General features: G+C 33.2%; 1 protein-coding gene and 1 long non-coding RNA gene across 3 annotated transcripts; both read right to left on the bottom strand.

Moving 5' to 3' along the window:
- Positions 1-16,092: 16,092 nt before the first annotated feature.
- On the bottom strand, positions 16,093-17,995 carry Art8 (Arginine methyltransferase 8). Of its 2 annotated transcripts, none has more exons than XM_075295623.1 (3): positions 17,849-17,995; positions 17,556-17,792; positions 16,093-17,053 (listed from the first exon to the last, which is right to left on the bottom strand). In XM_075295623.1, exons 1-3 carry the CDS (start codon positions 17,897-17,899, stop codon positions 16,292-16,294), a joined length of 1,050 nt encoding a protein of 349 aa, XP_075151738.1. In that variant the 5' UTR covers positions 17,900-17,995; the 3' UTR covers positions 16,093-16,291. The 2 variants fall into 2 exon arrangements, with proteins under 2 accessions (XP_075151738.1, XP_075151739.1); XM_075295624.1 differs by having other exon boundaries at positions 17,865-17,984.
- A 358-nt stretch (positions 17,996-18,353) lies between these two features.
- On the bottom strand, positions 18,354-19,447 carry LOC142223338 (uncharacterized). The gene is made up of 3 exons (XR_012718687.1): positions 19,115-19,447; positions 18,957-19,062; positions 18,354-18,874 (listed from the first exon to the last, which is right to left on the bottom strand). It is a non-coding gene; the product is annotated as an uncharacterized LOC142223338 (long non-coding RNA).
- Between the last annotated feature and the right edge of the window lie 3,933 nt (positions 19,448-23,380).

The raw sequence follows: 23,380 nt of genomic DNA, 5'->3' as shown, positions 1-23,380 counted from the left end.
CTTGAGTTAGGATGGAGAGAGGAATGTCTTCTTCATCGGTAGTTAACTTTTCACTCAAAATTTTGTTCCAACTACTCGCCAATGTTTCCTGCTTTACGGTTTTCCAAGCTAACCCAATCATGTTTGCTGCATCATACAGACTTAAGTTTTTTTTAAATTCCACTATGTTGTCTGATTGCGACGAAACAATTTTCGATAAAACGCTACTTCCATAATGCATTTTCAGCATACGAATTTGATTTTGATCCATTGGTTGAACAAGTGGAGTAACATTTGGTGGCATATAAAGCGTCCATATTTTCCCATCTTTAGTTTGCTTTGTCAACTCTTCTGCTGGTGGATGACAAGGAGCATTATCCAAAATTAACAATGCATTTAGTGGAAGCTTCTTCGATTTTAAAAAATTTTCAACCTAGGGAGAAAGGAAATCAATAATAATTTACATGAATTGCGCTCTAAAAACTACTCACCTCTGGAACAAACATTTCTAAAAACCAAACTTTGAATATACCGGAATTCATCCACGAGTTTTTTTGCGTGGAGATAGTTTAAGGGCAAAGTCTTGTTTCTGAAGGACGCGGCTGCTTGGATTTTGCTATAAGCAAGGGTTTTATTCTTTTCGTACCAGACGAATTAGCACAAAGGAGAACCGTCACTCTTTCTTTCGACAATTTTCTTCCGGGGGCTGTAACTTCTTCCGCGTGGAAGCATTTTCCAAAATAAACCTGTTTCGTCGGCATTAAAAACTGCATCAGGTGTTAACATATTCGATTTAATGATATCCTGTAATTCTTTTTTAAACGGTTCAACAGCGCCTGCATTCGAAGATAACTTCTCACCAGATTCCTTAAGTAGACGAATACCATATCTTTTTTTGATTTCGTAAGCCAACCGTCACTTGCATTAAATTTGCCACGCTTCAGTTTTCTCAGAATTTCAATAGCTTTTGTTTTTAATGTCATTCCACTCACGGTAACAAATTTTTTTCTTTGCTGAAGAAACCAAGCGTAAAGTTTGTTTTCCATGTCTGGGTATTCTCCTACTCTTATATATATATATATATATATATATATATATATATATATATATATATATATATATATATATATATATATATATATATATATATATATATATATATATATATATATATATATATATATATATATATATATATATATATATATATATATATATATATATATATATATATATATATATATATATATATATATATATATATATATATATATATATATATATATATATATATATATATATATATATATATATATATATATATATATATATATATATATATATATATATATATATATATATATATATATATATATATATATATATATATATATATATATATATATATATATATATAAGTATATATATATAAGAGTAGGAGAATACCCAGAAATGGAAAACAAACTTTACGCTTGGTTTCTTCAGCAAAGAAAAAAATTTGTTACCGTGAGTGGAATGACATTAAAAACAAAAGCTATTGAAATTCTGAGAAAACTGAAGCGTGGCAAATTTAATGCAAGTGACGGTTGGCTTACGAAATCAAAAAAAGATATGGTATTCGTCTACTTAAGGAATCTGGAGAGAAGTTATCTTCGAATGCAGGCGCTGTTGAACCGTTTAAAAAAGAATTACAGGATATCATTAAATCGAATATGTTAACACCTGATGCAGTTTTTAATGCCGACGAAACAGGTTTATTTTGGAAAATGCTTCCACGCGGAAGAAGTTACAGCCCCCGGAAGAAAATTGTCGAAAGAAAGAGTGACGGTTCTCCTTTGTGCTAATTCGTCTGGTACGAAAAGAATAAAACCCTTGCTTATAGGAAAATCCAAGCAGCCGCGTCCTTCAGAAACAAGACTTTGCCCTTAAACTATCTCCACGCAAAAAAACTCGTGGATGAATTCCGGTATATTCAAAGTTTGGTTTTTAGAAATGTTTGTTCCAGAGGTGAGTAGTTTTTAGAGCGCAATTCATGTAAATTATTATTGATTTCCTTTCTCCCTAGGTTGAAAATTTTTTAAAATCGAAGAAGCTTCCACTAAATGCATTGTTAATTTTGGATAATGCTCCTTGTCATCCACCAGCAGAAGAGTTGACAAAGCAAACTAAAGATGGGAAAATATGGACGCTTTATATGCCACCAAATGTTACTCCACTTGTTCAACCAATGGATCAAAATCAAATTCGTATGCTGAAAATGCATTATGGAAGTAGCGTTTTATCGAAAATTGTTTCGTCGCAATCAGACAACATAGTGGAATTTAAAAAAAACTTAAGTCTGTATGATGCAGCAAACATGATTGGGTTAGCTTGGAAAACCGTAAAGCAGGAAACATTGGCGAGTAGTTGGAACAAAATTTTGAGTGAAAAGTTAACTACCGATGAAGAAGACATTCCTCTCTCCATCCTAACTCAACAAGATGAAGTTGTTTGCATAAGGCGCGGAGTACGATTGCTCAGTTCGATTTTTCCCACCGTGAGTAAACACAAGTTTTTAATCACACAAATTTACAATACTCTCCAACTCTTTAGCTCACTTTCAGTCCAGACGATATAATTGAATGGAATGATCATGATTTGGAGGATAATTTTAGCGATGAGGATGAGGAAGAGAACATTGAGGTAGTACGGCATGCATCAAGAACTAAGACCAGAGTAAGACATGTAGATGCCATGAAATGTTTGGAAACATGCATTCAATGGAGTGAAGAAAATAATATCGATACATCCAAGTCTTTAGTTTTACGAGAACTTCAAGAAGAAGCCGTTCAAAAAAGCCTACAAGTCGATGTAGTACAAAAATCCTTAAAGGACTATTTTAAGTAAAATTATAGTTTAAATACGTATTTAGCATCTTAATTTCATCTAGTGCTTACAAAGCTCTAGTTGTATGACAGAAAAATGTGAATTTCCAATAAAAATTAAAGATTATAAAACGTTTTAAATTTCAGTTCGATTTAACGCATTTTTTTATAACGAAAGGGCCTGACAATATATCGTTCGTAAAACCGAGCTTCGACTGTATATCCCAATATATATTTCGCCCTATATGGACTTATATGGCCCCAGAAGCCAGAGTTTTACCCTAATTTGCATAAAATTTTGCACAAGCAGAACAATTACTACTATAGTCAAGTGTGCCAAATTTTATTGAAATTGGTTCAGATTTAAATATAGCTCCCATATATATCTTTCGCCCGATATGGACTAATACGGTCCCAGAAGCCAGAGTTTTACCCCAATTTGGTTGAAATTTTGCACTAGGAGTACAATTAGTAGTAGTCAAGTGTGCCAAATTTTATTGAAATCGGTTCAGATTTAGATAAAGCTCCCATATATATCGTTCGCCCGATTTACACTCATATGACCACTGTGGCCAATCTTTTACACCGATTTAATTGCACAGGGAGTAGAATTAGCATTGTAGCTATGTGTGCCAAATTTGGTTGAAGTCGGTTCAGATTTAGATATAGCACCCATATATATCTTTCGCCCGATTTACACTCATATGACCACAGAGGCCAATGTTTTGCACCGATTTAGTTGAAATTTTGCACAGGGAGTAGAATTAGCATTGTAGCTATGCGTGCCAAATTTGGTTGAAATCGGTTCCGATTTAGATATATCTCCCTTATATAGCTTCCGCCCGATTTACACTCATATGACCACAGAGGCCAATTTTTAACTCAGATTTAGTTGAAATTTTGCACACATTATAACGACCTTCCAATTTTTTGATACCATTTTGGTAGTACTCCTTCGGTTTTGCCTCAAAATAGGTCTCAGTTTCGGCGATCACCTCTTCATTGCAGCCAAAATTTTTCCCTGCGAGCATCCTTTTGAGGTCTGAGAACAAGAAAATGTCGCTGGGGACCAGATCTGGAGAATACGGTGGGTGGGGAAGCAATTCGAAGCCCAATTCATGAATTTTTGCCATCGTTCTCAATGACTTGTGGTACGGTGCGTTGTCTTGGTGGACAACACTTTTTTTTCTTCTTCATATGGGGCCGTTTTGCCGCGATTTCGACCTTCAAATGCTCCAATAACGCCATATAATAGTCACTGTTGATGGTTTTTCCCTTCTCAAGATAATCGATAAAAATTATTTCATGCGCATCCCAAAAAACAGAGGCCATTACTTTGCCAGCGGACTTTTGAGTCTTTCCACGCTACGGTTCACCGGTCGCTGTCCACTCAGCCGACTGTCGATTGGACTCAGGAGTGTAGTGATGGAGCCATGTTTCATCCATTGTCACATATCGACGGAAAAACTCGGGTGTATTGCGAGTTAACAGCTGCAAACACCGCTCAGAATTATCAACACGATGTTGGTTTCCACCGTATTTTTTCCTTTCAGAAAACAATATTTTATCAAAACACAAAATTCCTTTTTTCCCATTTTTTTCGCAATAACAAATGTTGCTTCACAAAAGACGCTCTATCTCACAAGCTAATTGTCTTGACAAATTGACAAATTTTGACACGAATCATTTGAAGGTTTGTATTATATAAAAATCTATGTGTCAGACCGGGGACTTACCAGCCAACCTGTTAGCTCCCATATATATGTTTTTCTGATTTCGACAAAAATGGTCAAAATGCCAAAATTTTCCTTGTAAAATCGCCACTGCTTAGTCGATAAGTTGAAAAATGACTCTAATTTTACTAAACTTCTATTACATATATATCGAGCGATAAATCATAAATAAACTTTTGCGAAGTTTCTTTAAAATTGCTTCAGATTTAAATGTTTCCCATATTTTTTTAGTAACATTGTGTTCCACCCTAGTGCATTAGCCGACTTAAATTTTGAGTCTATAGATTTTGTAGAAGTCTATCAAATTCTGTCCAGATCGAGTGATATTTAAATGTATGTATTTGGGACAAACCTTTATATATAGCCCCCAACACATTTGACGGATGTGATATGGTATCGAAAATTTAGATCTACAAAGTGGTGCAGGGTATAATATAGTCGGCCCCGCCCGACTTTAGACTTTCCTTACTTGTTATATCAATAGATTTGTGATCGTGGTCAGCTCAGGACTTCTTGATATAAAACATGAGTTCCTCAAAGAGTGGAAGCTGGAAAACTACTTGAACAATATAGATTTTTTTAATTATAGTTTCAGCTTTTCTACTATTTTTTACAATTTGTCTCTAAAGGCCAAAGGTATCGATCTACAAACCATTTGTTCCAACCAGTTTTAAATCGTTGGAGTCAGTCTAGCTCATCTAATGGCAGATCCCTAGTTCCCTTTTTTCATTTTTTGTAATTTTTGAAGATTAGTCACTTTACTTCTTACCAATTTCCATTTTTTAAATTTATTTTTCTATTGTTCGATAATTAAAGTCTAGAAAACTTCTTAAAAAATTAATCACTAAACTCGTCGGTGGTAAATTTAACGCGACAAAAAGCGACAGCGAGGGCGTCTTCAGGAATAAGGGTGATTATGTTAATCTCTTATATCAACCATAAATAATAGTAAATTACGAAATATTTTGTAATACAAAAATTTTTACAATGATTAAGACATTCTCTTCCGGTATAGTTTTCGGAAGAACTGTACCGTTTTAATTGAATCAATTAGAATTTTAATTTCGCGACAAAAATCAATCAACTAATTGATTGATTCGATTTGGCCCCTGAGTGCTTCAAAGCTTCTCTAAATGGTTTCACTGCAATGTGGAACGCCGTTCGGACTCGGCTATAAAAAAGAGGGTCCCTTGTCATTGAGCTTAACTAGAATCGGACAGCGCTCAGTGCTAAGAAAGATGTTTGCCACTGTGGTAACACAATGGACTGAATAGTTTAAGTGAGCCTGAAATATCGGGCTGCCACTATACCTAACCTATATTCATCTCATCCTCCAATTCGGAGGAATATAAAAAGAGAAATGGGTCCATAAGATATAGGGCAATATAATTCACTTTTTACTTGGAAACCCAGCAAAAACTATTGGCATTACCAGGAGTAAAGCTGTCATTACACGTTGCATTACATTGCGGTGAGTTATAATGACTTACTTGTAATGACAAAAATAAATATAATGCCTAAAAATTTTTGAATTGTTATTCTCAAATTTTTAGGCAGTTGGCTTAATAAAATAGAATTGGGAAGATTGAATACTTCTTAAGGTGGGTACTATGTTCGGTTTTCGAGTTGAAAATCACTTTATTTTCGCGATTACTTTTCCTGAAATAATCAAAATTATAAATTAAAACCAAAATATTCCTGTAAAGTCTTGCCGAAATCTAGGGGAACAAGAAACTGCGCATCAATTGAGTTAATTTGTCTGCTTCATATTGAACTGTTGTAATAAAGTAACCGCGAAAATTTCAACTCGAAAAGCGAACATAGTACTTACCTTTAGTACGAATGAACTGAAATATTTTTCTATGCTAAGTGTTATTCGTATGTATGATAAGCTTTCTATAATAAAGGAAGACAGAGTTATCATTTTATAAGAAATTTTACTAAATTTGGTTTTAGTTTTAGTTCGGTTTTTGTTCATTTTTACGAATGCTTTGTTATCAGTTAATAAAATTTTCTTGTTCAATAGTAAATTCTTATACCCCGCGAAGAAAACAGTATTAGTAAAATGCCATGCCTTATTCTAGTTAATGAACTATTCCTAACTGCTTTCAGTTTAGGATTTTTTTTTTACTGAAGCAAGTAAATTTTATTATTTCACACAATAACACTAGTTTGCAAAAAAATAAAAAATTCATGTACACTTAATGAAAGGCAACTTTTCTTATGTATTTTGATCTGCTGAATTCGAAAGAAGTTTCAATTTTTTTATGGAACGACATTTTTCGGTCGTTTTTATTTATTTATTTAACTCATTTTACAACCAAGCCGAAATGGCCATATACGGTTACAGGGATACTCAAAATAAAGAATTACATTAAATTTACTTAAAAAAAATTATAAAAATAATTAGGACTACAATCAAAGACTGCAAAAACTTGACATATAATTACACCTTAATACTAAGTATATTGCCCATGTTCCCAAATCCACTTCCAGGTGAATGTGAATCAATTCCACGATTTTCGTGTCCTACAATCCACTTTCACCGGAATTTTCGTGAAATCAATTCACTTGCAAAAGTCTTGGTGAAAGTTGAATTATGTCCAAGATGGGTGTATTTCCGGTTAAAAAAAGTACTCGCGTAAAAAATTTGAAATGTTTTATATATAATACATGAGTTTTATTAAAACTGCGTCATTTTTAATTAAAAATAAAAAATAAATTATAATAAGTCTATTGATTCCACTTATTTTGATTTCCGCCTTAAGCTGAGTACTATGTTCAGTTTTCAAGCTGAAAACCAGCTTGTTTTCACAGTTACTTTTTTTAATGAACTAATTTAGAAATATAAAATTATTTGCAATCAATTCCTTGGATCTTTTCCATCCATTATTTGGCAAGACTCGATCAAAATATAATCGTCTTCATAATTATATTTGTACTTGTAATTTAGTGTTTTGGTGAAAAAACCGAACATAGTACTCACCTTTAGTGAATTTTTGGGTGATTTGTGCAACCCAGCTGGTTACAGAAAAGTATATCTTACTACTGTATGTAGACTACGTTACAAAAACAATTTGATATATAAACATAAACATTTAGGAATTGATTACTACTCTCAAATGTCTACTAACGCAGGTTATTAATCAATAAGTTTAATTATTTGCAATTAAAAATTTAATATTTTAAATAATATATATTTTTATGCTAACAATGTTTAATCCTCGAACTTATATATTTGAGTTATTTTATATTTGATTTCTAATTTTTGTTTTAATCGTATTTTTGCCTTCATTGCGAACGGTCGTGTTTTTAAATGATGTCTAATCAGCAGAATGTATTATATATCTGTGCTCAATGTGAGGTTCAGATAAAAGATAAGCACATGAAATGTGGTGAGTGTGATGCAAGATATCACTTTTCTCCCAGCTGCTCCATTCAATCCTCATCATTTGGAGGAATGACGGCAGCTAAGAAAGCAGCCTGGAGATGTCACAAGTGCAGAGAGAGGAGAGGATCAAATAATTTATACCAAATAGTAGTATCATCGGTGGAAAACTCTGCTCAGAAACAACAAGGAAAGGAGGATGAAGATGTTGATGATGAAGTTTTTCCGGACAAACGCTATAGGAAAAGTGGCTCTCCGCGAAATCAAATAATCAACAACACAACATCAAGCACAAACAAAAACCATGAACTACAAGCTACACCAACAATGGATAGCAACAACGTTCTACAAATCATGATGCAAAATATGGCACAAATAACAACACAACTTGCGTACATCAGCATTCAAATTCAGAACCAACAAACAACTCTCGATCAAATAAACGAAAATTGTACAGATCTAAAGCAACAAGTCAATGAACTCCAGAACCAAAACAAGGAAAAAGAAAAAAAGAATGAACGACATGGAAGTTAAAATAAATAAATTAAAACAAAAACTGTTAGAGAAACATATAGCGATTTCCAATGTCAGAAACGAAAATATAAGTGCAAGAGACATAATACAAAAAATAGCGAATAATGTAAATGTGGAATTAAACGATAATGATATTGAAGGTGCATATCGAATAAAAGGAAAGGCAAAAGCCGTTATTGAATTTTGTTCTCTAAAAAAAGATGGAGATAATGAGTAAAATAAAACGACATAGAGTTGAAGCGAATGGTGTTAATGAAGTGACAACAGATAATAACAAGTACATATATATATAAATGATGAGCTCACGAGCACAAACCGCCGCTTGTTATGGTTTGTCAAAAACAGAGCACTTGAAGTGAAATGGAAGTTTGTATGGGTGAGAAAGGAGAGATATGTGCTCGCAAAAATGAAAATGAAAATTTTGTGGTCATAAAATGTGAGAGTGATATTGAGAAGATGATTTAAAAAAATATGACATAGTCAACATACACAAAAGAAAATATAAAAAAACAAACAATAAACAAAACAAATAATAAACAATCTATAAATGAATAAATAAATGAACAGAAATACGAAAAAAGAAATAACTGAAATATCCGAGATAAAGACTCGAAAGAATTAACAAAAAATGGATGGAAACATGTGTAAAATAATAAATAATTTCAAGTCAATTAACATTGATTTATTAAACTTTCCCGTGTCATTAATATATTTGAATATTCGTTCCTTACGAAAAAACTTCAATGTATTCTTAGCCACTATAAATGAAGTAATTACAAAAATAAAAATTATTGTTTTGGTTGAAACTAATATTACCGACGAAGAAAACTGTTTTTATTCTATTCCATACTATCGCTATATATTTCTAAATCGAGATGGAAATGGTGGAGGTATAGCCGTTTATATACACGAATCAATAAATTATGATGTTTTAGTACAAGAAACCCCTAAAACCTTTGAGATGTTACATTTGAATTTAGCTTTAAACAATCAAAACATATCCATGATTACTGTTTACCGTCCTCCGCGAACGAACAAACGAGAATTTGTACATGAGATTGATGAACACATAAACAAAATACAGAAAAACAAAGCAATTATAATCGTTGGAGACATAAACATAAACATTAAAAACGAAAAAGAGAAATCCACAACCGATTATCTAGACATGATGTCTTCAAATGGTCTGGAGTGCCTAGTGAAGGAAAGCACAAGAGAGGATATCAACAAAAACAATAGTACTTGCATCGACCACATATTGGTTAGAAACACATGAACTATAACAAATGGTCAATCAGCTGTCATTATGACAACTATCTCAGACCACTACTCATTATTTGCATGCCTAAATGTTAACGTAAATAGAGATGCGTGTGGTAATACGAGCCAGGGTTTGCAGTTAAAACAACAGGAAGTTGCAACAATTAGTGACAGTAAAGTAAACACCTATCTGCAAAGTGAAAAATGGACAGAATCTAATGATTATGACTATAGTTGTGACGAAATTTTCAACAGAATTCTAAACAAATTTAATGAAATATATTACAAATCGACACAGTATCAACCAATTGTGAAAAAAAGAAACGATTTACCATGGTTAAGTCAGAAAATTCTTAATTACTGTCAAATTCGAGATAAACTTTATCAAAAATATCGTAAAAGTCGAAATAATAAGGAAAAAGAAAGGGAATATAAAACATTTAACAATAAACTCAACAAAATAATAAATAATGCAAAAAACGAATACCACAAAAACGAGTTTTTAAAAACCGTAATGATATTCAAGATACGTGGAAAACAATTAACGAGATTATCGGGAAGAAAACGTTAAATCTGGATGAAGAAATAAAGAAAAATTTTAAAAATTATGATATTAAACAAGTAACGGAAAATTTTGCACAAAAGTTCGAAGAAAACGTTAAAAATATAATTCATGATTGCGACATAAAAACTTGTAATCATAACGCAACAACCATACAAACTACTATGTTTTTGGAAGAAACCAATGAATTAGAAATAGTAAATATTCTACAAAAACTAAATCTGAAAAAAGGAGCTGGAGTAGACGGAATACGCCCAAAAGATCAAAGAAACAATGCTGAGCTTCTAACACCCATCATCACATCTTTTATTAATTCGAGCCTCAACGAAAGCACCATACCAAAAATACTCAAAACTTCTTTAGTTAGGCCAATTTACAAAAAAGGGCCGAAAATGACTACAATAACTATAGGCCAATATCTATTGTACCAGTGATTGAAAAAGTCTTAGAAGAAATTGTAGTACGTAGACTTAACAACTTCTTAACAAAATTCAATATATTAAATAAGAACCAATATGGCTTCCAAAAGGGAAAAAGTATTAATAAAATCCTTGGACATTTCTCAAACTACATAAACCAATGCCTTGATCGAAGACAACATTGTCTAACACTGTTTATAGACTTCAGTAAAGCATTTGACACTCTGTCACATAGAAAGCTACTACTTACTCTGGAAAAGTGGTATACGTGGACAATGTCTTGAATGGTTTAAAAATTACTTAGAATGCACACGGATGAAAAAGACTGTTTTTCATATGTTTGGCTATAAACATTATATGTTTGGAACACAAATTTTTAAACACAATATTTTTGAGTGCAAGCATATAATGTTCATAAACTAGCATAACATGTTTGGGACATATATGTTAATATGTTAGAACATATTATGTTTGGGACATAAAATGTTTGTAAATATAATATGCTTGGATGCAAACATATATTAATTTAGAAATAGCCTATAAACATATATGTGTTTAGTAGCTTGGAGCGCTATTTAACAGGTAGCGATATTGAATTAAGTTGGTGGTTGTTGCTTGTTATTACAAAATTAACATTTTATTTTCCCTTGGGCAATTGATCAGCTACTTCTTTGATCCTTACAAACTGTGTGGTCCGCTGTTCGAATTCCCGTCCGGCAAAAGGTAAAATTAAAAAATCATAAAATTGAATAATTTCTTCTACAATGTTTGTATTACAGAAAAATGTGCTAAGAACTAAAAAATCTCGTGGAAGTGAGAAAGATGTGAGGGAATATACAATTAGGCAGAAACAAAATTTTGAGCATTCAGGTCGAAAACCTATGTTGTTAGGACCTATATTACCTGTTTATTTTCATAATTCATTATGGTTGTAAATATATACATAAATAAATAAAATTTTGAGCACAATATTGTTTGGGAGAATTTTTTTTAAGCATATAATATTTTTGGGTGCAAAATGCTTCCAAACATATTATATGTTCACATAATAACATATTGTTTTTTGGAAGACAACATTATTGAATTTGGATGCAAAAATACAAAATGTTTGGAACTTACACTACCCAAACATATATTGTTTAGACCAATATGCTTTCAAACATATTATATATTGGAAGAGATCAAACATATAAATGTTTGGGCAATACCCAAAAATGTATATGCTTGAAGCAAAATATGTTTGGGAGTATATGTTACAGAAGCGATTTTTTGTGAGGGTGCAGGACCTTTAAGGCCGGTATGCACCTCTAGCGAAAAATTTCATTCCCATAAGAAATGCATTGCTATTTATGCTAACGAAATTTTCGGTAGCGTTCAATTTTGTAAGCTGGTACGCACCTCTAATGAAAATAACAGGGTTGTCAAAAGCATATTTTGGCAGCAAACATTTAATTTATTACAATCATTGTGTGCGTAAAAGTTTTAAAAGGTCTGTAAATAATAAACAATTTATTTGAGGAATATTTGGAACATATATTAACAATTTTTAAAAGCGATTAGCTGGTTTAAAATTTGTGTACACAGCCCTGTTTTTTTGTTGTAGACTTAAATAAATTTTTGCTACCGAAAATTTCGCTAGAGGTGCATACCGGCCTTTAGAGTTAAAATAGATGGAAATATGAGCAATGAAATAATCTTATCTATGGTGTACCCCAAGTTTCTAAACTTGGGCCAGTATTGTATCTGATGTATGCAAATGAACTTACATCTATTTAAAAAAAAAAAACCAAAACATTCGCATATGCTGATGATACTGCAATTGTGGTATCTCACACAAATCTGGAAATAGCACAACAAACCATGCAAGATGAACTTAACGTAATATCAAGGTGGTGCCACGATAACGGCTTAATTATAAACGCAGATAAAACAAAAATAATGCACATTAGATTGCCGAGCTTTAAACCTACACAAATCAATATAAAATTTCACAATACCGAATGTCTACATAAAAGTCCAATATCAAGAAGTGATAACTGCGAAAAGTACATCGAATTCGTTGATGAGATAATATATCTTGGTGTAAAGGTGGATACATATTTCAATTGGAAGAAGCATATTTTCGACCTCAACAAGAAATTGAGAAAGGCATCATATTTCTTCTTCCATCTTAATAACTGTGCACCAATTGAAGTAACGATTCAAGCGTACTACGCACTTGCAGAATCACAAATACGACACGGAATTACAGCTTTTGGATCGACATCCTACTGCAAATTATTACAGCAAACACAAAACAGATTAATCAAAATATTAATGAAAAATAAACTTAAAAAAATAAACAATCAGAGTGAAACGCAACAAAATCCAGCCTTATCACAAAACGTACAGGGATTCGCGAAGCAGTATAAACTGCTGAAGTAAAAAACATATATAAATACACAATTCTAAATGAATTCCCAGAAGACCCAATATTGAAACCCTTAAATCATACATATCGGACAAGAAGACGAGAAGAGGGAAGATTCTCAGTACCAAAACACAATCATAAATATGGAAAATGTTCGTTAAACGTACAACTTCCGAACATATATAATACTATGCCACTCGATGTTATCAGTGTACATAATAAGTACAGGCGAAGAAAGATCATAAAGGATAAACTTATATCATCGCAATGAAGAAAGGATATATCTCATATATATATATATATATATATATATATATATATATATATATATATATATATATATATATATATATATATATATATATATATATATATATATATATATATATATATATATATATATATATATATATATATATATATATATATATATATATATATATATATATATATATATATATATATATATATATATATATATATATATATATATATATATATATATATATATATATATATATATATATATATATATATATATATATATATATATATATATATATATATATATATATATATATATATATATATATATATATATATATATATATATATATATATATATATATATATATATATATTATATATATATATATATATATATATATATATATATATATATATATATATATATATATATATATATATATATATATATATATATATATATATATATATATATATATATATATATATATATATATATATATATATATATATATATATATATATATATATATATATATATATATATATATATATAATATATATATATATATATATATATATATATATATATATATATATATATATATATATATATATATATATATATATATATATATATATATATATATATATGTTTATATTTACTTTTCAAAACTTAGATTTGCAAATATGAATTAAATTTTAAATGATAACTTAGTTATTGCTAACAACATAAAAAACTCATAAACATATGTATATGTATTTTGTATATAGTATACCTGCATACAAGCATTAGCTTCGCGGGTTGTTATCTCATTAAATTTTCCATGAATTATTTATTTAAAGATGAAAAAAATTAATAAAAACTAACTAGGACTGTATAAACTTGACATATAGTTACACCTTTTTCTTCTAGTTGACCTTATTACTTACGTTAGAGTATCATCTATAGGATCATGAACTTCTCTTCCAGACGTTTTTTCAATGGTTTATACTTTTCTGGCGGAAAAGGTCCTTTGTACATTTTTTGAAAATTTGGCCACTTAACTTATCACAGATCCAATTATACACGATTATTCGTCATCTTAATACCTTTCATTTAAGTACCAACAACGATATAATCGGAGATTATATCGTTGTTGGTCGAGATATAATTTGTTTAGAGAGAAAAAATAGGATATCTCAAAAACTGTTCCATAGAAAATTTTTAAACATTTTTTTTCGAATTCAGCAGATCAAAATACATAAGAAAAGTCGAGTCTCATCAAGTGTACATTTTCAGTGTAAACTAGTGTAACTTAACTTATTGCAAATAAAATGGCTAATCTAAATTGATGAATATTTTTTCCTTTAGTTTCGAAGACACTTTTTTCTGGGTGCAGTGCTCCTATTACAGCATTACTCGCCATATTTTGATCCATTGTAATCGGCGATAGAAATCAATATTTTAGTGATTTGGTTGCCTGAGACAATAAGTGGATATTTTACAAGCTTTAGTTTATCTACGAATAAGTGATTACATATTAGGTTAGTATATGCTTTAAAACCACTACTTATTTCATGGCCGAAAGTATGCCTGGGGAGAAGTACTTTCCTCCTAGGTCATGCGTATGTAAATGTAATCCGGAGCGATGCCAATTAATAAGTGGTTATTATTTTTTAAAACGGCTTACCTACAAGATAACCGGGTAATGAGAGTTTTTGTTGGGAACCTTCAAAAACGTATGATTTTTCTACATTCTATTTTGTGCCGCTAACTTAATTTTGTTATTTCATTTTGTTCTACTCGTTTTTTGCTGTTGGCAATGCTAGAGAAATTGCATCAAATTTCGATAGAATGTCATGATCCAAACTTTTAATAGTGTGGACAATTTTTTCGACACGATTATGAATTCGATATCGAATGCCGTGATTAGCCTCCATTATCGTGTGGCTAGTATGCTCCTTTTTATACGAAAGCTCATTTTTCCTCAAAGTGTATCGGCTGATCAAGGTTATGTTAGGTTTGGTGGCAGCCCGATGTGTCAGGCTCACTTAGGGCGTTTTCGTTTCGCAAAAAATATGTTGCCTTAGTGTTATACTACATTTTCCCTCATTGCATTTTCGACCAAATTATAGTGTCATTTCAAAGTTATTGTTAATTCATAATAATGTGAGGGATGCAGGATCCAAAATCTATGACAGTATCCTTTATATTTAGCAATCAATTTCGAGAATGTTGCACCTTTTTCCCAATCGAAATCGCCATTAGACTATTCAGTTCATTGTGCTATCACAGTGGTGAACTTCTATCTTATCGCTGAGTGCTGCCCGATTCCATGTTAAGCTCAATGACAAGGGACCTTCTTTTTAGAGCCGAGTCGGAACGCCTTTCCACATTGCTGTGAAACCACTTAGAGAAGCCTTGAAACACTCAGAAATGTCACCAGCATTACTGAGTGGGGTAATCCACCTCTGAAAAACTTTTTGGTGTTCGGTCGAAGATGGAATCGAACCCACGACCTTGGGTATGCAAGGCGGGCATGCGAACGGCTGATCAAGTAACAAAGAAAAATCCAGCGGTGTTTTCTTTACTAATAAGTTATGGCGAGTTCTTAGCGACCGACACAAAATAAGAAATTCCGTGTGTCACCTTTGCCTCGAAGATAACTTCTTGCAATTGAAACACACAACAAATTTATTAAAAAGTTTTATTTAAATGCTAAAAACTTCTTAGAAAACTTTTTTCGATTGAGAGATATTTGAAAACCTATTGTAACAAGTATAACGATAAGTTTTACTAAACATCATACGTGATTTTCTTTCATTTGTATTTTCTACAAAAATAATGTGTCTGTAGTTACCAAGTCATAAATAATTTACCAAACGTTCTAGTCTACAACGAAACATTCATATTATGAAGATGGGTTTTTAGCAATATGCACTTTGTTAAATGGCATTCGCATGGCACAGGATGTTCCTCCACATTAGGATCAAATATTTCCACTTCCAATACATATTTTCGTCTATCATCTCTACGACGAATCATTGATATTTTGAACGCTATTGGAGATTTTTCATCCAAATCTTCACAAGCTGTGTCAGGAAGTGCCACAACGCATTGTTTCCAATGCGTAATAGGTTTTGATGGGGAGGTAGACAAAACCACTGCATTATTGTAATTTTCCCCAGGAAACCTACAGTCAAACCAAATGCAAAATCCTTGATGTTTTCCCGATCGTTGAATAGGGACCACATCTTTAAAAACAATGACATCAAGTTCCTCCTTACATATATCATGTAAACTCATCCAGAACATTGCAACTCCTGGATGTAACAAGTCTTTTGGTGACACTGAAATAATTTCTGGCTTATTAGATTTTTGCTGCCGTAGTGATCTGCCAAATCGTGAAAGTTTTACGCCATCAACATCATCCCAATCATCAAAATGTGTTGGAACAGCACATGGAGCGATATATATAGTAGCCTCATTGGGAAACAAATGACCATTCGGTTTCAAAAAATTGTCTCTGGCAAATATTATTGAATCCATCATCCCTTCGTGAAGCAAATAAAATCCCATCCATTCGGAAACAATTATGTCAACTTTTTCCGCAGATACTGGTAACTGAAACTCTTCCACATTACAATGGATAACCTAAAAAAATATAATTAATGATCATATTATATAAGAACATTGATCACTATTCCAACTAATAATAAAAAAACAATCATTGTAAAATTAGTATCCTTATTCTGGTGTACCTGCTCGATCAGCGTCAATCTATGTGTATAGATTAGGGTTATTTATACGCGAAACTCTCAAAACCGTCAATGTTCATGAGACGTTTGCTATATTATCGTAATAAACTTAACGCTTCATAAGGGGAGTACAAAATATAAGCGACCGCATGTTTCCAATTCTCTGTATGTGAATGATTCATAGCGAATACAATTGTTAATGGCAGTTTTAGCCATTGTGTCCCATATTTCGAAAGGTAAATTATTAAGGAAGGTTGGTTTGTACATTTTTCTTGATATGTCATTATGGAGTTAATTATTTTAATTTGAGATTAATAAAATTTGAACCCGTGATGAATTTCTTTAGTTGCGGTCAAAATAGTAGCCGGATTTGAAATTGCTATTGAGATAAATTATACCTTAACAATCGAACCCAAGTTGTTCTCTTCTATGACTTCCAAAGCAATTAGAGCCAATTTCGATGCTTCCAAAGCGTATACAAGCTTTGCTCCAGCTTTCGCACAAAAGGCTGACAGTATTCCACTCCCAGCTCCCACATCCATTACCACTTTGTTTTTGAAAAGATTCTCATTTTGCATTATAGCATTCTTATATGCCTCAATCCTTGGTTTGTCGCGCAGCATGATTTCATGTACCTGTGTTATAAAATCATTTAGAATCAATTGCTTCATGCTTTAAAAACTATTAAAACCTCAAGATTGTCGTACTCAGCAAAATAGTTTTCATTTTCCTGCGGATTCATAGCGATTAATTTAAATGTTGTTTATTTACTTTTTCTGAACTATCACTCACTAACTTCACGTGCATGTCAAACAACCAGAGTTGCCCAATATTTTTTGGGACCTTCCCCCTTAATATTTTTATACCCTCCCAATAAACACAAACGTTTGAAAAATGCTAAATTTCAACAATTTTTCAAACATTTTTTCAAAGGATTAGGGTAATATTCAAGTTGAGAAATTGTTGAGAAAATCGCGTTCTCAACAAAAAACAGACATTACCCTCAACAGTGAAATTCAACACATTAGCAATAATATCTCAAGTGTTATCCTCAAATTGAAATGCATCGCTACTCAATGATTTGTCAAACAATTTTCGATGCGAGTCAAATTCAAAATTAACATCGTTGCAAATACTTTTCAACCTAAATTTGTATGAATGATATCCCCACTTCAAATTGAAAGTCAAAGCCAAAATTCTATGAATTTTGTATAATTTATTCATTTTCATCAAAATAAAATATATAATAATACACTACAATACATAATACACTACAATGCCAATTGATAAATAATAATCTTATTAAACATATCAACAAATAAGAACCAAAAACAAACAACAAAACTTTAAATATCTTAAACATTATTAGTAAACACTTTTGCATTGGTAATTCGATTTCCTTCCTTTTGGTGTCATAAAACAGAATTAAAATTTATTAACATGCGGGCAATTTGAAATTAGGAACGTACTGGACCGCGTGTTAGAATTGATTTCCAGCAGAAGGAATTCACAAAATATCCACTTTAAACTGATAATAGCATATGAATTAAACTGACGATGTGATGCACATTTTCATCCAGAAGTTGTTGATTTCAACAATTTGTTGTTTTAACAATTTTAATTGGTTGCACTTGTAATGTTTCTGGAAACTTTTTCTTGTCGATAAGCCACTCATTTTTCATTGGTCAGCTTCTTATTGTTTGCAAGAATGTAGTATCTAAAGATTTTAGTTTTCGGCAAAGAGATTTAAGTTTAGTGACTTCTCCAAAGTGTTGATTTAATTTTTCATATTGACGTACCAATTATTATAAACTATTTGAAGCAGTTCCAGTTAATTGTCCACCATTTTTTCATCGGTCAGCTTTTTAATGTTTTCAAGAACGTAGAATCCATAATTTTAGTTTTCTGCAAAGAGATATATATTTAGTGACTTCCTTAAAGTTTTATTTTCACTTACCTATTTTTATAAACTATTTGGTTATTTGTCTAAAATTTTCCATTTTTTTATTTCTTGCAATTGACCACGAACTTCGTTGCACAAATAGGTATTGGAAACCACATGGTTTTTTCGTTGCATTTTAGGGTAGTGTTTTGTCAAAGTTTTCTCATATTATCTTCAACACCTTTTCAAAGATTTCGTCAACATTTTGGCAAATTGGAAGTAATTCGCAAACAATTTGAAGATGTATTGAATATGAGCTGTTTCAAGTCAAGTTGAATTTATGTTGAAAATTATATTTACCCTCAAACTGAAAAGTTGTTGCATTTGAAAAACGCTCATCCTGTGTTTATTGGGCTACAACAATTTTTTTGAATGTACCCAATAAACACAGGATGAGTGGTTTTAAAAGCAACCTCTTTTCAGTTTGAAGGTAAATAACATTTTCAACATAAATTCAACTTGACAACTCACTTTCAATACATTTTCAAATTGTTTGCATTACTTTCAAATCGCCAAAATGTTGACAAAATTTTTGAAAATGTGTTGAAAATAAGTGGAGAAAACTTTGACAAAACGCTAACCTGAAATGCAACGAAAAAACACGTGGTTTTCAATAATTCCTTGTGCTACGAATTTCGTGGTCAATTGGAAGAAAAAAATTATAGACAACTGAAGTTACTCCATTTCAAAGTTCCATTTCATCGTCATCGCTACCATAGACTCGTCCCTGTCAACATTTTTTGAATTTGACGGCACTTCTGCGAATCCCACCACGTCGAAAACAATCGTATACGACATCCAAAACTCGTCGGAAAAGCGTCGCCACTATTGAGAAGTTGTACCACTCCAAGTTACTACAAAAAAGTATAGCATGAGTGCAATTATTAGGTGCCTTTTTAGATAAATTTAGAACGACGCCAATAAGAGCCCCTTCAAACTATCAGAAAAAGTGCATCTTTGTCACAGCCCTATGGCTACTGCCATCTGGAGTGAGGAACCGAGTTGCCGTGCGCTGGTTGCCGAACGATGTTACCGGCTTTTGGCTCAGTCTGAGGGGCGCGGTTCATTGGCAACTCAGTCTTCTGGCAACTGACAAAAAAACATAAATAAAAACAAACGACCAGCCTTTGATGGACATCACAAAGCACCACAGGTACGTATCAAAAATCGTAAGATAATTTTTACACAATCTTCACTCATATTGGTTTGCTGGCATGCCGGATTCCCAAAGCATGCCGTGGCCTAACCCTCCCCAACCATGGTGTCCCCGTGGCCCATCCATTCAGGACACCCAAAATGCTACTCACCTGTCCTTTAAATCACATTTTTTTCCTTTCCCTTATAACTTCTTTAGCCTTCCATATTTAATAATGTAACACCAATATTATTTCTTTTCAAACAACATTATAAACATATTTTTATTATCCTTTTTCTCTCTTTCACATAAATGGGAATCATGAACTTGGAGCAAATTAACAAAGGCACGAATGTACAATTATTCTCCAATAAAAATAAACAATTCATAAAAGATAAGTATCTAATCAAAACAATTTAATTTCATAAACAAATAATGTTCAAATTCTTTCATAGAGAGCTCGATCATTCGCATCCGCAAATATTTCGTCAGGACCTCACGAATTCCTTTCTTCGGTCTAATGTCTTTCCGTCCGTCCGTCTAGATCACGTAAGTATTACACTGGTAGAAAAAAAGGCGGTACGTGGCCATTACCGTTTGCTATTAATTGATTGGTTCACGTTACCTTCTAATTTTGATACCACTTTCTATCAAATCATTTACATCCGCTATTATTATGGTATTAACTATCACATACCCGTAGCCAAGGCATATTAATTAAAGGCCGGTATGCACCTCTAGCAAAAAAGTTCATTCTTATAAGAAATGCATTGCTATTTATGCTAACGAAATTTTCGGTAGCGTTCAATTTCGTAAGCTGGTATGCACCTCTAATGAAAATAACAGGGTTGTCAAAAGCATATTTTGGCAGAAAACATTTAATTTATTACAATCATTGTGTGCGTAAAAGTTTTAAAAGGTCTGTAAATAATAAACAATTTATTTGAGGAATATTTGGAACATATATTAACAATTTTTAAAAGCGATTAGCTGGTTTAAAATCTGTGTACACAGCCCTGTTTTTTTGTTGTAGACTTAAATAAATTTTTGCTACCGAAAATTTCGCTAGAGGTGCATACCGGCCTTAAAGGTAAAGTCACGAGCAAACGTGTGTACCCCCCATGATAATTATAATGTCAAACTAAAATGGCAGATGACTTAAGTTGACATTTTGTGTATGTGTAGTGTTGTTTTCAGCCAACAATTGTTTATTACAAAGAACAAAAAGTCATTTGAAGTTAAATATATGCCTAAGGCAGACATCAATACAAAACAACAACAAAAAATGGGGCGAAATTTTTCCGCTACATAAGCGAACGGTATATCCTTGTCTCAGTGAATTGGCCTGGGAACAATGCGTAAGTGTGGAGTGACGGAGTGGGGAAAAGAGGAGTTAACCTCCCAGTGGTGCCAGAAGGTGGAGTTAAGCTCCCAGTGGGGTAAAAGACGAGTTAACCTCCCAGTGGTGTCATAAGGTGGAGTTAAGCTCCCAGTAGGGTATTTAAGTGGAGTTAAGCTCCCAGTGGGGTAAAAGAGGAGTTAACCTCCCAGTGGTGTCGGAAGGTGGGGTTAAGCTCCCAGTGGGGTAAAAGAGGAGTTAACCTCCCAGTGGTATCATAAGGTGGAGTTAAGCTCCCAGCGAGGTAAAAGAGGAGTTAACCTCCCAGTGGTGTCATAAGGTGGAGTTAAGCTCCCAGTGGGGTAAAAGAGGAGTCAACCTCTCAGTGAGTGAGCAGTCGTAGTACAGGAGGAGAACTTTTCCCTTTCCAGTATCCCATCACGATCTCCAAAGGACGAACCGACCGGCACTAGGGGCGAGTCTGGCAGCGAAGTTGTGGCGTAATCTTACATTGTACAACATTTATATAATTATTATTTAATAAATCGACCTTACTTGATTGTACCTTAAAACCGCTTGTGTTTCATTTCATTCTCTCACGGAAGGCCCATAAATTAACAAATGTTTGTAACGACCCTGGACCCCCGACTGACTACTCCAGCTTAGGTGGAAACACGTCGTTGCAATGGCTTTGGATAAGTGATGCTGCCTTAATAACACCAGTTCCCCGATCTTCGGTTTCCACTCCCAGCGTCGGAGATTGTAATAGCGTTTCTGGTTGTCGGAGGCCCTGGCCATATATCGCCGAACTATACCAAACACCTCTTTTAATTCTTGTGCACGTTCCGTAGGCGTCCGATTTCTCGCTCCCGTACCAATTGTGACCTCATCATATAAAGCATTCGGGAGCCGTGGTTCGCGGCCCTGTGTGAGAAAAGCAGGGGAGTATCCTGTGGTTTCCGACACACTAGTATTCATCGCAAACATGATTTCCGGCAGTAAATCATCCCATTTGTTATGGCGCGGGCCGGTAAACTGAGCGATCATGGTCTTGATTGTCCGATTGGCACGTTCCGTTGGATTCTCCTGTGGAGTGTAAGGCGCGGTATATTGCTGTTTCACCCCTATGTCCTCCAAGAATTGTTTAAATATCTTTGAGGTGAATTGTGTACCATTGTCCGTAATGAGAATCTTCGGGACGCCATATCTCGCTAACACCCTTTCCCGGAAGGCCTTACTTAACCCTTCGCTGCTCGCCTTCCGGAGGGGAACTAACTCACTCCACTTCGAAAATTTATCACAAAGAACAAGCAACACAGTATTTCCATGCGTGGACCGTGGTAGCGGCCCCACAAAATCAGCACACACTGTTGACCAGGGCTCATCCGGAATCTGCGTAAGCATTTGACCCGCTGGACGTTGCTGTTCGGGCTTGTACCGTTGACAGGAGGGACATTTCTTCACATACTGTCGCACATCTCGAGCCATCCCTGGCCAATAATATTTATCCCATATCCTCCTAAAGCTTTTCTTGATCCCCAAGTGTCCAGCCGCGGCTTGATCATGATTCTCCCTCAATACCCGTTGCCGCAACGGTGTGGCTACACAGAGCTTCCATTTCGCCTCATTCTCATTGACGGCGCTATGCGAGAAATGCCGGTACAATTGATCTCCGATCATCATATAATCGGCATGTTTTTTCGGGTCCTTCCTGACTTCCTCACATTTTCTGTTCCACCATTTGCACTGCACACCTCCAGCGGTGGCGACCTTAGCTAGGTGAAGTGATTCAATGGGCTCCCTGGAC

Source organism: Haematobia irritans, chromosome 2 (genome assembly GCF_050003625.1).
Source record: "Haematobia irritans isolate KBUSLIRL chromosome 2, ASM5000362v1, whole genome shotgun sequence".
NCBI classification, from domain to species: Eukaryota; Metazoa; Arthropoda; class Insecta; order Diptera; family Muscidae; genus Haematobia; species Haematobia irritans.
This window is presented reverse-complemented; position numbering and strand designations above follow the sequence as displayed.

Bases quoted from the DNA above. Each gene is read 5' to 3' on its own strand.
- Art8 (XM_075295623.1), bottom strand. From the start codon at position 17,899: ATGAATCCGCAGGAAAATGAAAACTATTTTGCTGAGTACGACAATCTT. The intron at 17,793-17,848 runs GTTTTAATAGTT...TTTATAACACAG, and splicing joins CTGAGTACGACAATCTTGAG to GTACATGAAATCATGCTGCG. The intron at 17,054-17,555 runs GTATAATTTATC...ATATTTTTTTAG, and splicing joins ACTTGGGTTCGATTGTTAAG to GTTATCCATTGTAATGTGGA.